This window comes from Melanerpes formicivorus, unplaced genomic scaffold, assembly GCF_026170545.1.
Source record: "Melanerpes formicivorus ecotype bairdi unplaced genomic scaffold, bMelFor1.0.p_v2 SCAF_29, whole genome shotgun sequence".
Lineage (NCBI taxonomy): Eukaryota > Metazoa > Chordata > Aves > Piciformes > Picidae > Melanerpes > Melanerpes formicivorus.
The window spans coordinates 3,852,958-3,875,537 of record NW_027142381.1 but is presented as its reverse complement, the minus strand read 5'-3'; the positions used below and the strand labels follow the sequence as shown (position 1 = coordinate 3,875,537).

The window sequence follows — 22,580 nt, the reverse complement described above, 5'->3', positions numbered from 1 at the left end:
TGATGGGCTTTCGGCATCCTGTCCTACTTGTAGCTGTGGCAGTGTGTGTGGCACCATAGTGGGTGAAAGTTGGCCTTAACGCTCACGTAGTGTAGCTTTTCCTTGCATTAGGGAGCAATAGTCCATGGTCGTTAAAGGTCTTTCCCAACCTAAACACCCTGGAGGTGTCTAAAAGGTACAGAGACGTGGTGATGAGGGACATGGTTTAGCCCCAGACTTGACAGGGTTAGATAGTGGTTGATGGTCTTAAAGTTCTTTTCCAACCCAAATGATTATATCATCCTAAATAATTCTATGATCCCATAAAAAAAAAAACCATGTACCACCTCTATAGGGGGTTGGAGTAGATGACCTATAAAGGTTCAATCCAATGCTAACCATTCTGTAATTATGTTATTCTGTTTATACATCAATGCACAAGCCCAGAGACCAGAAAAATAGCCTGCTAAGTACACATGGCATCTGAAGCATTCAGACATCCCCAGAATGCCCTTCTGCCTGACAATTTGGGTTCTGAGACAAAGAGCCAAATGCTATTAAGGTTCATTTGTTTTGCAGTTTCAGCCTGGAGCTACCAAATTCATGGGAATGTTAGCAAGGAGGTAATTGGGATTGAGAAATATCTTGGACATATAATGGCAGCACTGCATGGGATAGACAGAAGGCAGTCTAAGTGATAAACAGAGCAAACTCCTCTTTGTCAAGAGGGAGTATTAACCCATAGATTCCTTTTAGGCATATACTGCTTTCATCCTCATTCTGACAGGACTGTGGATGAACTCTTGCTCCTGTAAATCTAAGCACCAGAAAACCCACGGGGGAGCTCTTCAGGCTATTCCTCAGTGACTTGTAGGCAAAATAATTAGAACTGCCCAGGTAGCTGGGCTTCGCTGTATTGAAGAAGTTAGCCTGGCTAATGAGGCATTTTGCCTCCTGGTGGACAGGAGAGGCTGAAGAACAGGATCTGTAAACTGGATTAAAGTCGAGTTTGCCGAGCACACTGCACAGGAAGCCAGGATCATGAGCATGAAATACCCCAAAAGAGGATCCCAGTGGGATCAGGGCACACGGGGAAAATGAACAAGACCCATAGGTAAACAAAGAGTCATCATCCAGCCTTTTATGACCATAGTTTTATTTTGAAACATAGCATTTATGGAAAATGTGCTAGCAGCACACTTTCAAAAACATTTACCTCCAGTAAATTGATTTGCCATTCACAGGTAGCTAAAGGTCCAACATATCAGTTGTTAACTCCACAGAGTCACAGATGGTGAGGGTTATCTGAGCCATTAGGAAGGTAGAATTTGGACATGCAGTGTGTTTTTTTTAGCAGCAGAATTTCAGCATGGAGGAGGAAGCTCTAAGGCAGATGTATTCCAATTGAAAAGAGCAATTAGAGGGCAGCCTGTGGTCACAGCATCATGGCAGCTACAAAAAAAGAGCGTGGAAGCCTGTGGCCTTATTCTTTCCTGTGCTGGAAGCACTGTGGTCAGCACCTGTAGCTTTAGCCCAATATAGCATTTAAAGGATGGGAAGCTCTCCATGAGCTGGTTTTGTACATGTTTCCAAAAGTGACTGCTTTCCTTAATATGCTGCAACCATTTCTCTGGCTCACACAACTTATTATTACTACATGTCAGGGCTTTTATTGCATAATCTTGGCATCAGCTGCAAAAGGCAATAGAGTGTTCCCAAAATGTATCTTACACAGAAAAACAAGAAAAGATAGAAGAGGCAATTCCAGCAAAACATCTGTGATGACATATTCAGCCCATTATTTTGTCAACAGTGGAAGTATCTGATGGCATAATGAAAGGATACACTTTGCTTAGCAAAAACATTAAGGCTAACAGCCAAGTTAAATAGGGTGCAAGTAAAGGTTTGCTCAACCCACGGGATTCCACTTCCAGCAAAATAAAAATAGAGCCATTTTGATACCTTCTTCCAAGTTCTGTTTGTATGCTCTTGGATGGGGGTTAAAACATCACTTCTAAGAAAAGGAGGAGTCTTTTTTAAATCTGTGTGTCATACTGGGGGAAAAAAAAAAAGAAGAAAGTTTAGTATGTTAATCATAATAGAACAACAGAATTCTGGATTGCAAAGGGGAAAAAAATCAAACCCACCTGGGAGAAGAGATAACAGGAGTTAATCACATGCAAACTGCTTGGGGGGGAAAGTGTGCAATCCAGTTTAAAGCTTTATTTCAAATTATTCCTGTGCACTAATTTTCTGCTTCATTTTATTGACATAATTGATGCCATACTTCAGCACACCTTGGGAATACATTACAGTGAGCATATTTCCTTCTGGCACACAAGGTTTTTATTCTTCCAAATAAACAGCAAAGAAATGCTGATTTATTAGAGTGTGGGTTTTTTACATGCAAGTTGACCTAGATGTGTTTCATGGGGGTTTTGTGCAATCAAGTAGTGACTTCTAAAGTCATTATTGTAGTGCTTGTGGTGTATTGCTGCACTGGTAAACTTGGCATTCCAGTGGTGGTAGAGAGTGTCCAGAAGAAACACTTGTTCAAAGAGACACTTGCCACAGATAGTCAAAGTTATCTATAGGAGTTACAACCATACATACTTTTTTTCTGAGATAAGTACAGGAGTACATAGAGGAAAATAAATGTTAGTGGGCACAAACACCAGGACTTTCTGTAGCATCCACCTTTCCAGAGGACACAATATAAAAATACAATTCAGGCTTTTGCCCATCTGCTAAAATACAACTGTTCTTGTCATTTCTCAGCAAAATTCTTCCTTGTAAAACCCTGTAGACAGCATACACCCTTTCTAACCAATATGGCAGGTCTTAGGAGCAAAACAAAGCTTTTTTTAAGGGCAGAATAGGTGTTGTGCTGGGTTTATGTTGGACTCTGGGTGCATGTCACTTTGGAGCTATTTGCAGTTATTTGCTTTGGTGTTGCAGGTGCTGTAATGAATAACAAGTGACTCGATGGACATGATAGAGAATGAAATTTTCGAGTCCACAATTAAAACTCCAGGGTTCCTAAACCTAGAGAACAAATGTGACTGACAATAACTGGACCAGATTTTGGAAAAGCTCTGCTATTTCTGTTAAATCTCCTCTATTGCGAGTTTTGGAACGAGCTCAGCTGTCCTGCCAAATGGAGACTAATACTCTGCTAGAGGGTATTGTACCATGCAGCTGTTCCAATGACAAATACCAGAGATAAAACCACAGTTCAGTTTTTTGCAGGTAGACAATCCATAGATCTTGCCTCTTTTGGTGCAAACTACAAAGAAAGAAAGACTATTACATAAACTTTATTTCCTGGCAGAAATTGCCATAAATTTCTCAGCTGGAAGTCCTGCATAATACCAAGGAAATCACTGAACAGGCACCTGATTTACCTCAGTATAAATGAGTGCAGAATGTAAATGGGGTTAGACTTTTCCCTTCTCCTTTTCCTCTGTTGCATGCTATTCTTCAAGAATATAGGAGAAATTATTAAAGGTGATTCATTGAATACCTTTAGACTCAGGTTTAAAGGCAGTCTAACAAAGTGGCACTATGAACTCCCCCCTTGTTAGTGCTGTTCATGCCTTTCCTGCAAGGCTACTTCAAAGTGACACAGTTCCTTTACAAAAAAGAAAGCCTGAACATGTTTAAATTGAGTTTGTCATGAATTTCTTTTTATCTCTCAGATCCTCAAATCTAGTTAATACAGTCCCCAGTACAGCTTGTAAGGGTCTTGTGGCAGTTCTGGGCTTTTGGAACCTCGAATCTGAAGATAAACCTCCTGTCACTGGGCACCTGTGGATTCTATTTGTGCCCTTAATGTTGTCTGTTCCTATTAATAGTCTTTTTTTTTTTTCCATTTTATTTTCAGTCATGTGATGCAGTGATCTAAGTTCAGTACAGAAGAGTCTGTTGGGCTGCCAAAACCGAAAGACAACCTACAGCAATTCTAAGTCTTGGAAGAGACATAGCAACCTTTGGGATTATTGCTTAGCAACTGCAAACACACAGAGGAGTAAAACTCACAGCCCGACTCCACAGCAGGTCTGAGAAATCCTTAATTCACTTAAAGATTTTTAATGGTTGAGAACAGATGGGCATGTATTAAATTCCTGTTCATTTGCAAAGCCACTTTGAAAGCTGGAGGGATAAGATCTATTTTGGATTCCTGCTCCAAAGGTAAGAAAAAGCAATTCTTCAAAGCTTTAGAAAGCAAAAGAGAAAGACCTTTTAAATTTGAATTGTACTGAAAAGAAGATCATGTATGAAAGTGGCATCAGGCTGTTTGCAATTGGTGAGATAAACAAGCTCCACATTAGGGAAAGGCAAAATTATTTCTGATAGAGCCTCAAAGAGACTGGACTCTGACTTTCATAGCACAAACATCTCCAAAATGTTTTCCTAGACAAACTTTAGTCTTTACTGGCCCTATCCCACCCATCAAAATTCCCTTACAGGATAACAATGGCACCATAAAAACCTTATTTACGAGCAGATTTGTGTTTTGTACAGAAAACAGAGAGAGAATCTTTTTTTGTACCTGCAGGGATTCCAGCAAGAATATTTCTGTCACAGAAAAGGAGCCATGAAAGTGGCATCCTACTAAATAATGAAAAGCTTATCTTGCCTTCGACTTAAAAGCTAACGGGAAACTTTATATCACATTTCAAATTTCCTGGGTGTTTCTAAAGCTGGTCTCTCTGCACCAGTGCTTACTATTATTTGGATTATCAAGCCTCCACTTGGGAGTCACACAGGCCAGGAGAGCTCTATATATTACAGGCCAAATCCTCAACTAACGGGAATCAGCACTGAAGTTTATGAGCCAGTGGTGTCTTATGCAAACTGGAGGTGTGTCCCTGTAATCCTTAACAAATTCCAAGTTTCAGGGCCTGGTTCTAACACTCCTTTGTTGTTTATTTAACAGTGATATGCTGTTTGTATGTTCTTCCATATCCTCTTAGTTTTCTTTCTCTGTCCTGCATTAAAGCCATGAGCAGAGTTTCCTGTGCCCTGCTTCTGTTCTTGGAGTTATGTGAGTGCCGTGGAATTGAGGTGGAAGAGTTGCCCTTAGCTGGTTATTGTTTTGTTTTGTTTAGAGACACAGAGAGATACTTTATAAACATTTACTAATTCTCAGGATCATGCTGTTGAGGGCAATGTAGAAAATATGTTCCTTGTCATTCCGAACTGGCCACCTCACAGTTGTCACTTTAACATTGCACAGAAACTGCTGAGCTGCTTGACAAAGGATGTTAAAAAATAACATAAGTGTTTCAAACTGCAAGAACAGTTTATTTTGGCACAACAAAACCAGCTGATTTGGAATGTGACCAGAACATGTGGTTAACACCCTGCTTTGAACCAGGAGGAGTCTGGTTTTACCACTTATTGAAAGAAACTCACCCAACTAAGGAACAATTTGACAGGGTTGACAGGTTTCCCTTTCTAGCATTATAAATCTATACTCCTCTTTATGTCCTTCAGTGGAAGAACCAGCAACTACCTTAAAACCCTCTGTGTGTGGCAGGCATCTTGATCCATAACTCCATCTCTGGTAATCATCTTTGAAAACAAATTAGCAGAAGATGCCCACAAGCCCATTGAGAAAACAGACACAGAAATGTAGTGCTGTGGAGCATCCTACCAATCCAAGCAGTATTTGGACTCAGTGGTTATGAACCAGGAGGTCAATGTATTAGCAATTATGTTTGTGTGCCAGGAGGGCTGTAGATCACATTTATGCATTTCCTGGAAGGCTGAACTCTCCTCAGAACAGCTATGAATGCTTAAACATGAAAAAGCAAAACATATCAAAAGCAATAGTATTGCTATGGATACTCTGAGGCCTTAGTGAAAAGCACTTTAAAATAAGATCTTGAAAAGGATAGTGTGGCAGCAAGTTCAGAGGGGGTTTCATCTGTAATTTGGAGAGGCTTTAGGCTCCTTCTATTAATATCAGCTTTCCCTTGCTGTTGTTTTAGCACTGGGCTGGGGTTTTTTTTTTGCAGTATGCTGGTGATTTTTCATGCTTTGAATCAAGTAGTTAGGCAGCATTCTGCCCTGTTCTCTAAGTCCCATTACAAATGCAGGCAGTTATGTGTGGAGACCTTCAGTAATAGATTTCAAATTGTGCCCTGTGAACAACTCAATTTCTTCCTGATATTTCACAGGGTGAACATTTTGAGAAGAAAACAGTGGTGTTTTGGAAACTGTAAGGGGAGATACCTGCAACTCCCTGTAGGTCTGTCTTTTACAGTATAAGCTACAAGATTAAGTGCTTGTGAACAGCTTAATTACAGAGTTCATGGTATAAAGTTTCCCTTTCTGCAGGAGATCTGCTGACCCATATGCCTGTGTCCTCCTTACCTTAACCAAAATGTCCAGAGGAAAAAATAGTTCCCAAAGCAGAAATTTAGTAGTCTATGGGCCAAGATTCCTCACTGTTTTTCACAGCTACAGAAAAGATGTAGCAGAAGGCAACATGTAGAGAAATCTTGCTTCTAGGCATCTGGTATTTTCCATTGCCTGCTTCCTTTGTCTTATATCCACTGGATTTCCTGGAGGCATGGAATAGGACCTAACAGAAATAATGATACTAGGGGAAGAGGAATCCACTCATTACAACTGGGGGATGAGACTTCAGAGCACTGTTCACTGCTTGGTTTCTGAGTCTCTAAGTGACCTGGAATTAATCACTTCTCTTCTGTGTCTCAATTTCTTTTCCTGTAAGAAAGGAACACACTTATTTAGTTGCTCTGTCTCCAAGGGCTGTTGTGATACATAATTAATCTTTATAAATCATTTACTGATCTTTGAAGTAAAATGGGCTGTATTTATTTAAGAGTACAAAGCAGCAGTAAAAGAATAAGAAAGGAGCATAGAAAAAGACTACTAGTTAATTCCTAACAATAGACTAATAATAGACACAGTCCTGTGTCATCTGCTAGGACACTGCTGCATCTTTTGGCATTATATAACGTGCTGCTTTTGTTCTGTGTCACAGTGATTGAAGCATGGCTGCTCAGCCAGAAGCAGCAGCCCAAACTGCAGGTCTAAAACATCCCAAAGCTGGAGTTAAGAACTTGACTGCTACAGACATTAAGAGAAATCAGGGGCATGATGAGCTGCCTTGTCTTAGTGATGATGCCCAGTGGAAAGAGTGTTTTTATGAAAAGGTACATCAGAGGTGTCTGAGACTGCAGGAGAGAAAGGTAAAGATGATTCATGCACAAAAGGCAGAAGAAGAAAAGATAAAGAAGAGAGAGCCATGTGACCTGCTGTCCAGAGAATGGTTCAGTGAAGACAAAGAGTCACTAGATACTCGTGTCTATTTGCTTGACAAACTTCTACCTACCTTAATGCCAGGAATAGAGAAACTGTCAATGGAAGTGGAAAAAAAGAACATGCTTGCACCTGACCAAGAACCAGTCGACTTTAACCCTATTCATTTTCTTGGAGAGTATCTGATGAGGCATAACCCTCTGCGTGGTTTTTCTCCAAAACCAAGCCCATACCTGAGAGGAATGAAGATGGTCCTGGAGGAGCTAAAAGCTGAGATGCCAGGTACAGCATCAGAGAGGTGAGAGAGTTGAAATTGTGGCTGGTCACAAGACCAGAGCTGGTGTCTTGGTCTCTGACAAAAGAATTGGTGTGATGGCAGCCTGGCTGGTGGAGTGTCAAACAAAATGAACCATGTGGAGTAGAGTGCCAGAGATGGTAGATGGCTGTCATAAAAACTTGAGAAGCAGGACAAATGCCAGAGCATCACACAAAAGGAAGCACTAGTTATTCCTGTTTGAGGCAATATTCTGCCCTTCACAAGTACCTAATTTCTCTTCAGACTCTATCTTAATTGCATATGTGAAATGCAAACTGCTTTCAAACCGGTCTGGGTTGGTGACAGCAGCTGTTTAGGACAAGTGTTAATATTAAAGGTCTCTTCAAGTAATTTCTTCTATAGTCTTCCAAACTTAATGAAGAGATAAGCCTTTCTTCCTCCATCAGGATGTTTTCTCTTGACCAAACCAACAATTCAATTGTAGAATTGTGGCGCAGTGTAGAAACTCCCTGTACCTGGGATTTTTATTCAGGCTCTCCTTTGAGATTCTTTTTTACCCTGTAAAGTAGAAACTGTTTTGTATTTTATTGAGTTCCTTCTTCAAGCTCTTTGCTTTAGTGTCATATTTAATGAAGATTGGAAGGAGGTTCCATGGCATCTCACAATGCACTAAGGTTATCACCTGAGAGCACGAGGTGAACAAAAAATGCTTTCATTTTCATTGCTCTGGTCAGAAAAAAATACAGAAGTGAACATTCATGCTTGTAGATGACCCAGAGGTGATAGTGATTGATGTCAAAATTACCCATTCATGACTAGATCACTTTATTCTCTATCTGTGGTTGCTGAATAATGACTTGAATTTGAAAGGCTGTCTCTGCTATTTGCATAAATAGTACATACAGCTGGAAAATTGGTTTCAGGGTTTCGGTGTCAGGAATTAGGGAAGTAAAATGTTGACATGTCTTATGCATAAACTCTAAATGAAGATAATTGAAGTTCCCAGTACTATGATGAATAAAATAATATGGTAAATCTCTCTCTACTGCTCTGAGTTCCTGTCTCTCTGCATTTCTTTGTTCCAGTTCATAGGAACATGGTGTTTGAATTCAGGTAAAGCAATCACTGTGTGAATTCAGCTAAAGTGGTGTGAATTCAGCTAAAGCAGTCACTTACCACCTTTCTCCCCCACAGATAAATATAATTTCAACTGACTGATTGTGGCTGGTGTGTAAAGGCTCAGCTTTCTGGTTTCTCTTTGTAAGCAGACATACAGGAGTATAATCAGAGATGATAAAAGATTTTCAGGTTTGTTTCTGGGGCAACATCTTCTTTTCCAGTGAGCTTCCACTCAAGCACAGACTGTTCTGGGGAGACATTTAGGATGCCAGCCTTGCCACATCTTTGGTGGACTGTTTCACCATTCATACTGTTTCACAGAGGGTCATATGGATGGAGGAAACTGAGGACCATATCTCAGCTTTAGTTTGCAAAAGAAATGGAATTAAAGTACAGCAAAGTTCCAGGGGGGTTGGTTGGTTTTGTGATTTTTTAAAGATTATTCTTAATTTTTTTTTTTTTCTGCTAAAATACTTTTAGCTTTCATTGTGCATCACAGCTTAGTTCTGGGGAGGTCAGATTTTCCTGTAGAATGCAAAGTGTGGGCTACCAGTGGCCTTGGCTTTTAAGTCCATGTTTACATTGGAGGACAGGTTCTCGATTTGTAGGTATCAGAGCTGATGCAAAGGAAGTGACTATCAAGACTTGTAGAGATCAGTCTCTCTGTAGACAGCACTGCTATGAGGGTTTATGTAGCCATAGCTGTAGCAGGTTTTGCATATCCACTGGTAGTAGTATCATGGGATTTGCATTCACAGCAGCTCAGGATTTACATATTTGTGATGGCTGTAGTGTGAGATTTGCATAGGGTTCTTAAACCACAGCAGCACAGAGGAATTTACTGACACCATGTAGCACTAATATGAATCACTGGCTTTCTAAACAGAAAAAAAAAAAAAAAAAAGGAAAGAAAAGATAAATGACAATTTGTGCTCAAAATAATATAAGCACCAGAAAAATACAAGCACCAGAAAAATGAGGAGTGAAATCCTGGCCCCAGTGAGGCTCCCAGGAGCCTTGACATCACCTTCAGGAAAGGCAGGATTTTACCACAGGTTCTTATCTAGAGCTTACCAGTCCTCACTGAGCTCACTCAGGCTTTCTCCAGTCTGTTCATAACTGCCAGCTGACTGGAAGTTCAGACATGCAGAAGAGCAGGTGGGAGAAATTCCTTATCCAAATGGATTGATACCTGAAGCAGGGACTTTGTCCAGGGATGGTAGCCCTTCAGTCTGAGTCACCCATCCTTGTGTGGGAGTTAGGCGGCTGTCTTCCTGAAGAAACATGTTTTGTTCTGCAGGGAGAAGTCACCCTTGCTGCCACCTCATCTTTTCTGGAAGCGTCTGGTACTGCAGTGAGTTCACTTTGAAACGGGTGCCCAACATTGTTACTGCCTGTGCTGCAATTATTGTCTGGAGAGGAAACAGTTTCGTCCCACACCAGGGACACCACACAGAGGATGCAGCTGCCTGGTGTTTTAGGACCCTACAAATAAATGCCAAAGGGTAGCATAGTTCAGGTGCAGCATGCAATGTAATGTGTGCTGGGCACTGCCCAAATTAATCACCAGAGCACCTTGGCAGCTAACAACATGGCCTTACCTCTGCTTTCAGCTTGCAGACCACTCCTTAGGAGGAGCTGCAGCTAGAAATGGTCTGGTTTTCTCTGAGGAAAATCTGTTAGTCCATTTCACTTGGTATCTGCCAGAAACCTCTTTGCTGTGTCTGTGAATGAGTCAGGAAATAAGAAATTATTTTACCATTCCTCTGCTATCGAAGTGCTGGAGGCTGAGCTGCCCAGCAGGCGTTTGTGCAATGGCCATGATTGATTAAGGAACCCAGTTACTCATTAAGACACCACAGTGGTAAGTGGCCATGAAATACAAGCACCTAGTGCTAACCTGTGGCCAGTGTATTGCTGTAACTTATTACACTGACCTTTCTGTTCATTGAAGAAAATCTCATTGTTTCACAATTTCTAGGATGACCCCACAGCAACTAAAGAGAGCAGGGATAGGATCAGTCCATCTTCACAATAAGTGAGGGAAGAAGGGAGCAGAAATCATTAGTTTTAATATAATTTCTGGACTAGTGTGCTCTAGGTTCAAGAGAAGCAATTCCCCTTGCTCTGGAGGGTGTAAGTGAGAGCCACAGAGGTGTGCAAGGCAGCTGTCTCAAAGCAGAGTCCAGAAGCCTCCATGAGCAGGAACAGTTCTCCCTTTATGAACTGATCCTTTGGCTTTAAGCATTCTGAACTTCCTAAAGGCTTTGGTTGTTTTGTTTTTTCCTGTTTCATAAATGAACAAAGTCAAAGTTCTATAGTATCAATTTTATTCAATTCTCTTGTGCAAAGTGGAGGATTGGGATAGATAAACATGGCTGGGTGATTGGAGAGGCAAAGAAGATGGAAGGAAGAAGGAAGTACTTTTAGTCCAAGATTGCAAACTCAGTGTGTTCAAAAAGATGAAGACATTGGTGTGCTACCCCTGTCCTAAGGCAGTATTAACTTTATTGTGTGAGACTGCTTAAGAAATTGCATTGAACATTGTTCTTCAGCAGTAAAGTGCTTATGTGAAATGGTGCTTGGGCTTGGAGACTAATGTATATTGATGCAATTTTGCTGGTAAATCAAGTATAGCAAAATTAGGCACCTCTCTTCCTCCTAAAAATCAGAGGAAAGTGAAGAACATCTACACTATCAATTATTAATGCCATTACAAATGTGAAGATAACATTTCTCACTGTTGAAACTACACAAATAGGAGAGCTGTACAGGTGATTTGCCATGAATGTCTACCCTATTCTCTATGAAAGGTTCTCTCCACATGCACATAACTGGCACTTGGAGGTTGTTTCTTCAGATTCATAGCTACCCTAGATTTCAGGAGATGATACATGTCACAGTATAGCTGCTCTCATCTCCCTGGAGCTGGCCTCTCAAAACACAGATTGGCAATATCTAATCCTATAGTCACAGCAGTCATTTTATGGCTCAAACATCAAGTATTTCTGCTTGTGCTGGAAGGACAAGATAGTCAGTAAGAAGTTTTTTCCTACCTTTTGTTCTTCAAGGTAGACTTAATCTAGCTGAAGCATGTTTATGATGGTACCTTTCTAAACCATATTCCCATGTCCTACAGGCTGGCCAGGATGAAGGCTGAGGTAAAGAGCAAACGTGAGGCCAGGGAGCAGCTGGCTGCTATGAAGTCTAAAGTGAAAGAGATGAGAAAGGAGGCTCTGGCAATTCAGTTCAAGGAGTGGACAGTGGATGTCAGTGACAGAATACCTGTTGCACTGGTAACTAGGGATGATTCTTGTTAATACACTGCTGTGACTGTTCCAGACAGGAGGAAAAGGAAGTTTGTGATAGTGCCATCTGCCCTGCAATAATAGCATGGAGCACAAGGATGAATAACGGCTCTGACATCCCTTAGGGTCAGAGTGATGGTCATTGCTACCCCTCCATCTCACTGTGCTCTGATTCCCCATGAGCACTTGGAAGGGTTGCAATGTGTTCTCCACAGAGATCCTAGGAAGCTAAATGCCCTGTAAGGTACTCAGGCACTCCTAAGATTGTTGGATTCATACCTCATCATAGGATGTCCTCTGCAGCTGGTTTGCCCTCAGAATCCTCTTAAAAAGGTCTGGGACAGCCACTCCTTCTCTCTTGTAGCCACCATTAAATCTTCTTTCTACCCCTGTGCCTCATGTGAATTGATACTGCAGCTCATAAAAGAGATGTGCAGTCATTGTAATACAGCTCTTGGTACAAGCATCCTTCTTACAAGTCACACAAAACCCCTAGGAAATGTCCTATGGTTACACACAACATCACATAGACAAGGTCTGCATTTAACAGGGCCCACCTATGTGTGGCAAGAAGCATGGCTGGCCCATGCAGCTAATTATTCTGGATGATTTATTTTAGTAATTGCCTTTTGTTGTCAGCATGAAACAGGCCTTTGACTATTACCTCAATTTGTAGGTTCAGAGTGCCCTGAAGTCTTTTCAAGATGCCATCGCTTCAGCTCCCATGGATGTGAAAAAAGGTCAGGTTTTGATGTCTCTCCTTTAGTTTCGTTTCCGTGGCCTGAATTCTAATGCAGACTGGGAGCAAACAGCAAATGGATTTGCTAAGAGAGAAAGGATCTCTAGGGGTAGTGACACCTCCTAGAATATGGAACACAAATCTTCAGACAGATGGGAAAGAGGCTGAAACACCATGGGGTCCATTAATATGGTCTTGGAAGGTATGGAAAGGTGTTTAAAAAATCTTTTGGAGAGACAGAAAGCTCTGGTGCAGGCCCTTTGCACTTACATCCTGCATTAGGCAGACATTGCCATGTGCTTACAGTGATTCTCAAGAACCACTGCAACAATCTCTCTTAGCTACTCTATTCCACACCATTCTTTGTCTCATGGGAGGTCTTGGAAATCCCATAGACAGCTTGGCAGACTGGGAGGTATGGAGGAAAGGTAAGACTGAAAAAATTTAAGTCTGACAGATACTACCTTTTATGGTTTCAGAGGAAATGCTGAAGCCTACCTAAATGCTCCACCAAACAGCCCAGCTTGTCTAGCAGTTCCTTTCACCAGTCCAGGCACACCAGTGACACACAGCACAAGCAGCTCTGTACCAGAGCACTCAGCATGGAAAGATTTCCATAATTCCTGTCCACTTTATATAGCTTACACTTGACCTCCCCAAATAATGATAATTGAGTAGATAGAACCAGAAACACTGAAGTGGCAACATGTGGCCTGCTGCCTGCCCTTTATATCATAATGATCATCAATAATAACAAATCTGCCTTTGCTGGAAGGTGGGATGATAAGCAGGCAACTCCAGAGTGTATTTCTGTTTGCTGCTGCAGTCACCTCTGACTAGAGCTTGCCCTTGCTTAGCCCTGTCTGTATTACAGAACTGTTCCTCTGAGTAATCATCCTGTATTGGTAGCATGTTGTGTGAATGCCAAACACAGCCCTTGTGCTCCTGCTGTGGTGGCTGTGGGTTTCCAGTGTGAACAGATAGTATCATAGAATCAATAAGGTTGGAAAAGACCTCAAAGATCATCAAGTCCAACCTGTCACTCAACACCCCATGACTACTAAACCATGGCTTCAAGTGCCATGTCCAATCCCCTCTTGAACACCTCCAGGGATGGTGACTCCACCACCTCCCTGGGCAGCACATTCCAATGGCTAACAATTACTGGGATACTGGGACCTCAGACTGAGAAGAAACTTTATAGGTGCTGGAGGTGCCTTCACTAATGGTGTGGCTCCATTGCTTGATGTATTTCATTTCACAACATCCAATCTACATTAACAGAACATTAAGCTTTGGTTTGTAGCTTAATAAAGAGAATGGACAGTTTAGGAATGTCTTAATGAACATGGGAGAAACACATACATGATGATTTTTCTCCTGAGATATTGTAGAAGAAGAGAAAAATAAACCCAACAGGAACATCATGTCTGTGCTCCAAGACCTCTTTCAGAAATCTGTGTAAACATTTGCCATATCTTCTCAGTTCCATTATAGCAGCCCAGAAGCTGAGCAAAAGATAGTTTTAAATGTCATCTTCAGTAAAAATATTCCCGTGGAGCCTCTTGGGGAAAATTACTATAACTTTCAGGTTTCACTTTTGCAAAGCAGAATCCATGTCCCCAGCATCTTAAGGCTGTTTCATCTGTTAAATCCCAACTCATTTCTTCCCCCACATATTCAGTTGTAACTCATTGCAATTTGCACCAGCATATGTCAGGTATAAATATGGCCACACAGTTCTAAATAGATAAGTGCAAATTCTCAGCAGGAGGAATATGTAACAATTAGATTTAGGTAGCCTCTAGACAGTGAGATGCTTCAGCTACGGTGTAGGATAACCTCAAATAAATGTAATCCAGCATGAGAAGGCAGTTTTTGTTATCCAGAGCATGCAAAACATTGTGTAGGATATGCAAATACCACACCATTTACCTTCTAAACCAATATCTCTTCATTTTTCACTAGCAATCTGTGACAGGAAGCTGGAATTTGTAGACACATTGGAAAAAACAATAAGCATAGATGAATTCACAGAGGTGAGAAATTAAGAGCATCTGATTCAGACTGTGATGTTTATCACAAAGTGGTATCATTTCCCTGGGGCCAGCTTTGATGAGTAAGTGAAGGGCTTTGCTTCTCCACCATCCCAGGTAACTGTTTTTATTATGTTCTATCTCCATATCCATCTACTGTGGTCACAACCCTTCCATTCTGACCAGCAAGGGGGATATATTTTGCTTTCCTCAGAGCTGCAGCCTGTGCTGCTTTCTGAGATGTGCCTCTGGAAGCAGTGGGTTTTCAGACATCCCTCTGAGTCCCTTTCCACAACACCAAAGCCCTCAACCAGTTGTCAATTCAGATATTGCACTGGCTGCTCAGGGGAGGTTCAGTGTCCCAGTATAACCATTAGCTTGGGTAATTAGCACTGTCCCAAAGTATTGTTATTGCTGATTAAGTTCTATTAACCATCGAAAAACCTAACAAGGGGTGAACTGGAATGACAATATTAGCCCCTTACAGAAGCTCTACCATTTTCCTCCCTATTGACTACTGCCTTCAACCATAACCAAACTGCAACAAGTCTCATAAATGTGTGAGAAACATAATCAGGCTGAAAAATACTTGGTTTTGAAATCAAAAGTCACCACTGAGAAACACCAGAAGTGTGTTTTTAACTCACCAAAATGGTAGGGAAGTTTCACCTCGTTGCTCCACTCTTCATCTATTTGAACCCAACCAAATTGGTTCAAACTGTGTTTACTAAAAACTCTCTGGGCCAAGCCTTTGCCAGCCATTCCTACCTACAACAGGGCTGAATTTTATGGCTGAGCAATTAGACCTGTGAAGAGGAATGTTTGGAATAGAAATAATGTCAGAGCCTGCATGGCAGCAGTGCTAGTGGGTGCTGTTAGAGTAATGAAAAGCAGAGTATAAAGCAGCTGTGCAGAGACTAATTTCAAGCAAGCATGTGTGATTTTTGTGCCTGCTTGGCTCTCAGGAGACTCACATGCTCAGTATTTTGCACACAAATGCGTTTTTATGATAAGTTGTTGAAGACTTTTTAAAGCATGAAATGAGGTATTTTTACATTTCACCTCAGAATAACTGCATTTAATTAAGAAAACTATTGCAGATAATGGGAGCCCAGAGAATTGCTTTTGTCACTGGAATGAAGCATCAATCCCTAACCCCTGTGGTAGATGTATGAGCACTGAATGAATTTGTGCTCCATTAGCATTGGAAAAATGTCCTAAAATATATTTTGTGTACTCTTTATTTTAACTCAATTAAAGATATGACAACATAGCTCAAGAATACAAAAGGCCTGGACTGTCAAGCTGTCTGATTTACCAGCTAGTGCTATGTTGTTCTCAGAATATATTCTCTGATGCCTTTTTCCAGTCCAATTTTAATTGAATCAAATGATGAGGCTTCCATCATTTCCCTTGGGAAGCTATTCCATAATCACAGGCCTGGCTCTGGGGACAGGGCTGCTTCTAATCCTCAGCTACAATTTACCTTTGTTCAGCAGTTTGCATCATCCACCAAGACCAAAGAGAGAGGGAAGATCTTTCCCCACACTGATCTAGGGCCGTTCACATGTGGAAAGCATTGCTTTAGAATGGAGCTTAAAATGAAATGGCACTTTGTTTTTGTTTTTTTCTTCCTTGAGTTCAGTGCAGCTTTGAGTTACTTAGAGGCTGTTAGAAACTCAGCAGAGAGACCTCACACATTGTTGTTGTTGGTTTGGGGTTTTTTGGGGGGCACACAAAACAGCAGCTGTTGCATTTTTACATCCTTCATGACGAGCCCTCAGGGTCTTTTATATTAAACCCCTTTAAATACCAGGGATAAAACCTTAGCAGTTTATTTCACAGGCTTTGTACTCTTTAACATGCAGAACCCCCCCAGCAGTCTGACACACAGCTGTTGACACCCAGAGAAACAGCCACGCTGCCTTTGTAGGGTCAGACTCAGGCTTTATAGGTGAGATCATTTTCCATGATTGCATGTGGCTGACTGGATTTGTATTGAGACCAGCAGGAACAAAAAGCAAGGATCCATTGTTATTGATGACAGTGTGCTCAGAAACATGAGACAGCAAGAAGAAGGTGTGTCAGCTTTCTTCTGATGGGTGTCAAAATCTCTTGGTTAATAATAAATCAATGTACAATCAGTGTACAGTGCTTTACACAGGAGAGCCTTACACACAGCAGCTAAGAAAAGCTTTTGACTGTGATAGCTTCCTCCTACCCACAAAGCCAAACATACATTTCTTAAAATCATCCTGTGAAGCTGTTAGACAGCAGTATTAATACACAAGCCCATGAATATGTCATCAAGATGACACACAAAATAACAAGCTGCTTGTCCAACCTGCCTCTTTCTAACTGCTGTCATCTTTAAGGTTCATCTGTCACAGGGCTCAGGGTTGTGATGGCTCTGAAACGCGAGCAGATACACGTAGCCCCAGATCTGCCACCTTCTTTCCAGCCCACTTACATCCTCTTTTTTTATGCTGAAATGCAGAAAACCCACCCATTGCATCAGGAATTCTTCTTTCCCACCAGCCATGCCTCAGGATATTCAATGCTGCCTTTCTGCTCTTTCTCTTTCCTCTGCTTGTCCTATATATTTGGAAATTATGCAATATAGACATGAATAATAATAACAGGTATCAATATTTCAGTCTGTTATTGCCTGTGCAGCATTTCAACAAGTCCAAGAGTTCTAGCACTTATGTCAGATGTCCATGCTCTAAAATGGGATAATGGGAAACATTCTGTGTTTTGGAAATTCCTCCTTGTAGCTGTATGGTTCCCTGTTACCATGGCTGGCTCCAGAAACCTGCTAGAATAATTCAGCACAGGCTTTGGGATTGTGGTTTGTTCTGGTGGCCATTATTATTTATGTCATGCACACCACATTTTTAGAACCATATTGCTTTTGCTCATATAAACCACATGGCTATAAATCCAAAGTGTTAAAGTGTCCCCAGGGCTAGAAATCAAAATAAATCCTGACTCAGTAGTATTCCCAGTGTCAGAGGACTTAGGTGACAGCAGGCTCATTTTTGAAAGGTTCTTTTTCCAGTTTTTATTGTCTCGAGATTGGTTCTCTAAACACTGAAATTGTGGGCTGTGGTCATTCTGTGGCATTAGAGAGCTGAGTGACTGTCGGTTCTGCACAAACTAATGGCTCCAAATGCCTCCTTGGGAGTCAAGTCAGGAACACTAAATGCTGCAGAAAACCTTGGAGAACTTCTATGTTACCTGAGGTAACCTTGCTTAAGAGGTGACATTCCACAGGAGGGATTCTGGTCCAGCATCTCAGAACCACAGAACATGATAAGTGAGCTCTGAGCTGGGAAGGAAACGGTTCAAGATGCATTTGTGCAGTACCTGGCACAGCAGTGTCCCAAGATAGTTTGGAGAATATTGCTGCTTCTGAAAGAAAACAAAGTAGGTCATGTAGTATCCATGCACCGAGTCTGTGCTACCATACCAACGACACACTCCTGTATATTTCATTGCATGCAATAGATTTTTAGGTGAAAATACTTGAAGAAAACTAACCATGTACACTGCTGCTTTGTCTCCATAGTATGTCCATTCCTTCACTGAACATTTTTCAAATGACATGTTCCAAGAAATCCTGAAGCATCTCCATCAGTGTGCTGATGACTTCCAAGAAGCAGTAAGACATGACATGTGGAGGCAAATGTTTGCTGAGCTCTTCCTAGTTTGTGATTATGGAAAGGTAGGCAAAGCAGCTCCCAACCTAATTTCAGTATGATGATGCTTCCAGTTTGGTATTTCTCTGGATCACTGCTTCCTTTTTATTCTTCATGACTTTAAATACTCTCTTTGTGCATAGTCAGCATTATTTTAGAGGACAATAGCTGCTGCATTGTCCTCACATTCAGAGTTCTTAGACACAAACATAGCCAATGTCCTGTCAGCTGATGGCTAATTACAAACTGAATGACCTAGCAGTGGCTTGGGGCTGAAGATTTATGACTCTGAAGAAGAAATAAACCGTGGTCTTTACTACTACTGGCCATTACTTGTTCCCACAGCACATTCAGAATGTTTGGATGCTGGTTTGTCTATTCAGCCATATTTTGGTTAACGTAACTCGATACAAACTGACCCTAACAAATGTGCACATTACAGAGCAATGGCAACATACACTGCATTAATTGTGCTGCATTAAGTTGTACTCCTTTAGGGCTTCAATCAATAGATCTCATAGTTTAAATTTAAAAGATCTTATAGTTTAAATTTAAAATGCAAAATGATCTGCCTTTACACCCTCTGTGAGAAAAGTACTGTGAACTGCAACCCCACTTTATGGGCAGGAAATTAAAAATACAGTAAGTCAGTTACAGAGCTGGAAATGGAATTCAACAGCTATAATTTGGGTTTCAGCAGCTCTAAGCTCTGTCTATCATCCTCTGAATACACCTGCATCCCCATTAAACAAACCAAAAAGCTAGACTTATTAGGAAACAGTAGGAACTGAAGAATCAAGGGCACAAGGTATTTCTAAAAACTGGGGCTTCATCCAAAAAGTGTGGTGCTTGTTATGAGTAGCCTCAGTTAGCCACTTGCTGGCTAATACACAGCAAATGGTTGCCACAATCTTACAGTTTTCTCCCCTCCATAAATTATTGATTCCATCCAGCACTCCTCCAGTGATGTTTACAGCATGCCTCCCCTGAATGATCGGTGCTCTACAATGTCATGCTAATAATGTCGTTACCTCTAAGAGAATGGAGTTAGCACATTTCAACACCAAGGGTTTGTTTTAGAGAGTAGCAGGCAAACTGCTGTTTCAGGGATGGGGAAAGAAATGTGTCTATTTCTCAGCCAGATGACGTTTCATATTCCTGTTGCTTGGTCAAGAAGAGCTGTGATGGATACTCCTGGACAGAGTAATACATAAAGCCGAGTGCTGTCTTTGCCATGCGTTTTGAAAGGATCCCTTCTTTCTCTTTCATGTTTTACTGAGACTTTCTTCCTATTATTTCTGTGGCAGTAATCACCATCTTCATGCTACTAATCCCAGTGGAATCTCAGAGGCAAAACGCCAAAAATACTAGCACAACATAACAAGAGGGAGCAGCCATCAGCACAAATGCCATCACTGCCTAGAAAAAAATTATCAGAGCACAAGCATGGTTGCTGTTTTGTCCTCTGAGGCAGCCTTGCTCTGCAAACTGAGTTCACTAAACTGTAGTGTGGACCATGCAGTTCTTTTAAGCCTGACCTGCTTTCTTTTGTATAGCTCTAGTGGGTCCTGCTGTCCTCTACCCACAGGGAAAACTGACCCAAGGACTTCCACCTCTTGAATGTGATCCATTACCTGTTGTATTCATTCTGCCAAGCACAGTGAAGCAGTTGTTTCAGTTCCTAATTTACATGTGTTTGGTAGCAGGCAGTTATTCCAGTCTGCATGGTGAGTGTGGCTGCCTGCCTCAGCGAGCTGCAATTAGAGCCAGGGAGCTGAGAAAGCAGTGTTTAAATTACAGTCAAATTAGAAGGTAGCCACATGATCATTATTATGATTTCAAATGCATGCATCCAGAAGGGTGGCAGCTCAGCAAGAGCAGCCTGGACTATACAGTGCAGCAATGTTCCAAGAAAATACCAGAACACAGCTGAATCACTGTTCTAATCCCCCCCAAAAGCAACAGCTCTGTGAATTTGAGGCTTGCTGTCCCTCTGTGCTCGTGTATTAAGTCTAGTTCCTTTTATACATTGTAGCAGAATCTGCATTCATTTTCAGAGACATTTAGTCCAGGATCCTTAAATGTAACTGAATTAAATCAAGGATTAGTTTTCAACCTAATGAGGTTGGAGACACTTCTGGTTATTTTTCTTGCAGTACAGCAGCACCAGAGTCTGTTTTCTCATGACCTTTGATGAGTGTCTGCCCATCCTGCTGGCTAACGAGCAGGTTGTGGTGTTCAAGATGCAAACGTCACATTTCCAGAGGAACAATCAAGCTGTTAAATACTGACCTATCTCTGATTAAATGGCAAGTCTGGCTTAGTCTGTGTGTTGCTAAAGGAATTACTCATCAATCACAGGACTTTGCTGAAAACAACTGAGAATCATCACCTGCCAATATCTAGGTGACAAAAAAATGAGGTCAACGTGTTTCAACTCTCTAGCCACTAAAGCTGGCGCTTGTTAAAAGTGGAGACAGGTTTGGGGCGGCTGTACAAACACAGAGGGCCTGCTGTTAGAGTGGAGGCTGTACCTGTCCTGCTGGTGAGCCCCAGGATGAAGGGCTGATAGGCAGGAGTCTTTCATCAGTCTCCTCACTCAGCCATGAAGTACAAAGAAACATGACCTTTGCTGGTAAATGTAGGAACCCAGAAAGATAGTGTAAATGGGTCTGGGACCACAGAACTGGTTCTTCTGCTGAAAGGCTCCTCTCTTCTATCAATAGCTTCACTGTGACATGTCCCTCCCAAGGTAGTTTATAAGGAAAAGTGTCCTGAAATAACAAAGACCTCTGCTACAGTGGCAAACCTGTACAAACTGTAAATGTTAGACCAAGGTAGGAAGGAATCCTCTAATCCCTAGTCACTGATTCCTGAATAGTAGTTTACTGTTTTTAACAACATCTAACCCCAAAATTATTTAATCCAAATCACAAATAACCTTTTCTGGAATCTGAGTTATCTACATCCTCCAAGTGTATTGCTTTAACATAACAAAACCAGTTTCTGAATCCCAAAGCATTTTTACTTTCTTTTTAATAATACTTAATTCATTGATTTACCTCTTTAGGAAAACAAAGCTCCACATTAGTGCTGGCAGCTTCAGGGCAACATGCAGATGATTGTGACAAATAACAGCTGAGGAGATATAAAGGGAAAATTAAGTGTGTGTAATGGAAAGACTAAATGGAGAATCCAAATATTACAGAGTGAGCTGGTAACAGCTTCAAAAACATGTCCTGTGTTTGCCTATCTACTACATGGATGCAGAATCTGATCTGATACATGCAGCTGCCAAACAAACAGCAAAAGAAATGTTGGCATGGTGGCTTGCAAGATGTTTGTATATTAACATCAAAAAGATGAAGGGAATCAGGGCCTACATCTTGTAAGTTTAGGGAAAGAATTATGTGATGACATTTGTTGTTCCAAACCCCCAGATGGCTGAAATTCAGCTGTAATTCCCAACACATTTTCACCATCAGGATTTACATCACAGGAGTCTAAAGTGGACTGGACAAAAAGGTTCTGATCCTTTTCTCAGAATTTTCATAAAGCTTTCAATTCCCTTTGGAGGAAAGGTGATGCAGTTACAGAAAATGTGATTTATTCACTTAGTTTTCAACATTGGCTTTCTTGGGAGACTCTTCTCTAAGTGATTGGTATCTCTCAGTTGCTTTCAAATCCTCTGTTCCTAACATAGACACCATTAACGATGGGTTTACATTATAAACAACACTGTCATCTTGAGCTCATTTCCAGAAATGAGCAGCAAAGTTCTTCCTTTGCTTCTTCAGCCTAAGGGATGGAAAAGTTCAGAAAGATTTAAAAGCTTGGTGAATTTTACATTTTGCAGTCTTCACTCTTAAGAGCAAAACGTGACCAGGAAATCAATAATTCAATTGGAAAGCTACTTGCTATAAATAATGAACTTAAGTAAATCTGTTCTTCAATTAACTACTGTATTCCACTAATGGGAGGGAGATTACAAAGGTAGGACTTAATGACAACAGGAATTCATCACAAAATGGAAAACTTGCAATCATTTAGAGTTGCCTTACTTTGTAAACTCACAATTTCCTGATTGGAAATGATCCATTTCGTTGTCTTTTCCTGGTTTTATTG

General features: G+C 41.1%; 1 protein-coding gene across 3 annotated transcripts in view; it reads left to right on the top strand.

Moving 5' to 3' along the window:
* EFCAB5 (EF-hand calcium binding domain 5) overlaps positions 1-22,580 on the top strand; it is a 39,949-nt gene that overhangs the window by 539 nt on the left and 16,830 nt on the right. For 2 of the 3 annotated variants that reach the window (XM_068154515.1, XM_068154518.1), the window contains exons 2-7: positions 3,863-4,170; positions 6,998-7,573; positions 11,811-11,967; positions 12,656-12,719; positions 14,687-14,757; positions 18,326-18,481. In XM_068154515.1, the coding sequence (XP_068010616.1) occupies positions 7,008-7,573; positions 11,811-11,967; positions 12,656-12,719; positions 14,687-14,757; positions 18,326-18,481 (1,014 nt within the window). In that variant the 5' untranslated portion in view covers positions 3,863-4,170; positions 6,998-7,007. The remainder of the gene's footprint in view (positions 1-3,862; positions 4,171-6,997; positions 7,574-11,810; positions 11,968-12,655; positions 12,720-14,686; positions 14,758-18,325; positions 18,482-22,580) is intronic. The other variant, XM_068154517.1, reaches the window with a different exon arrangement.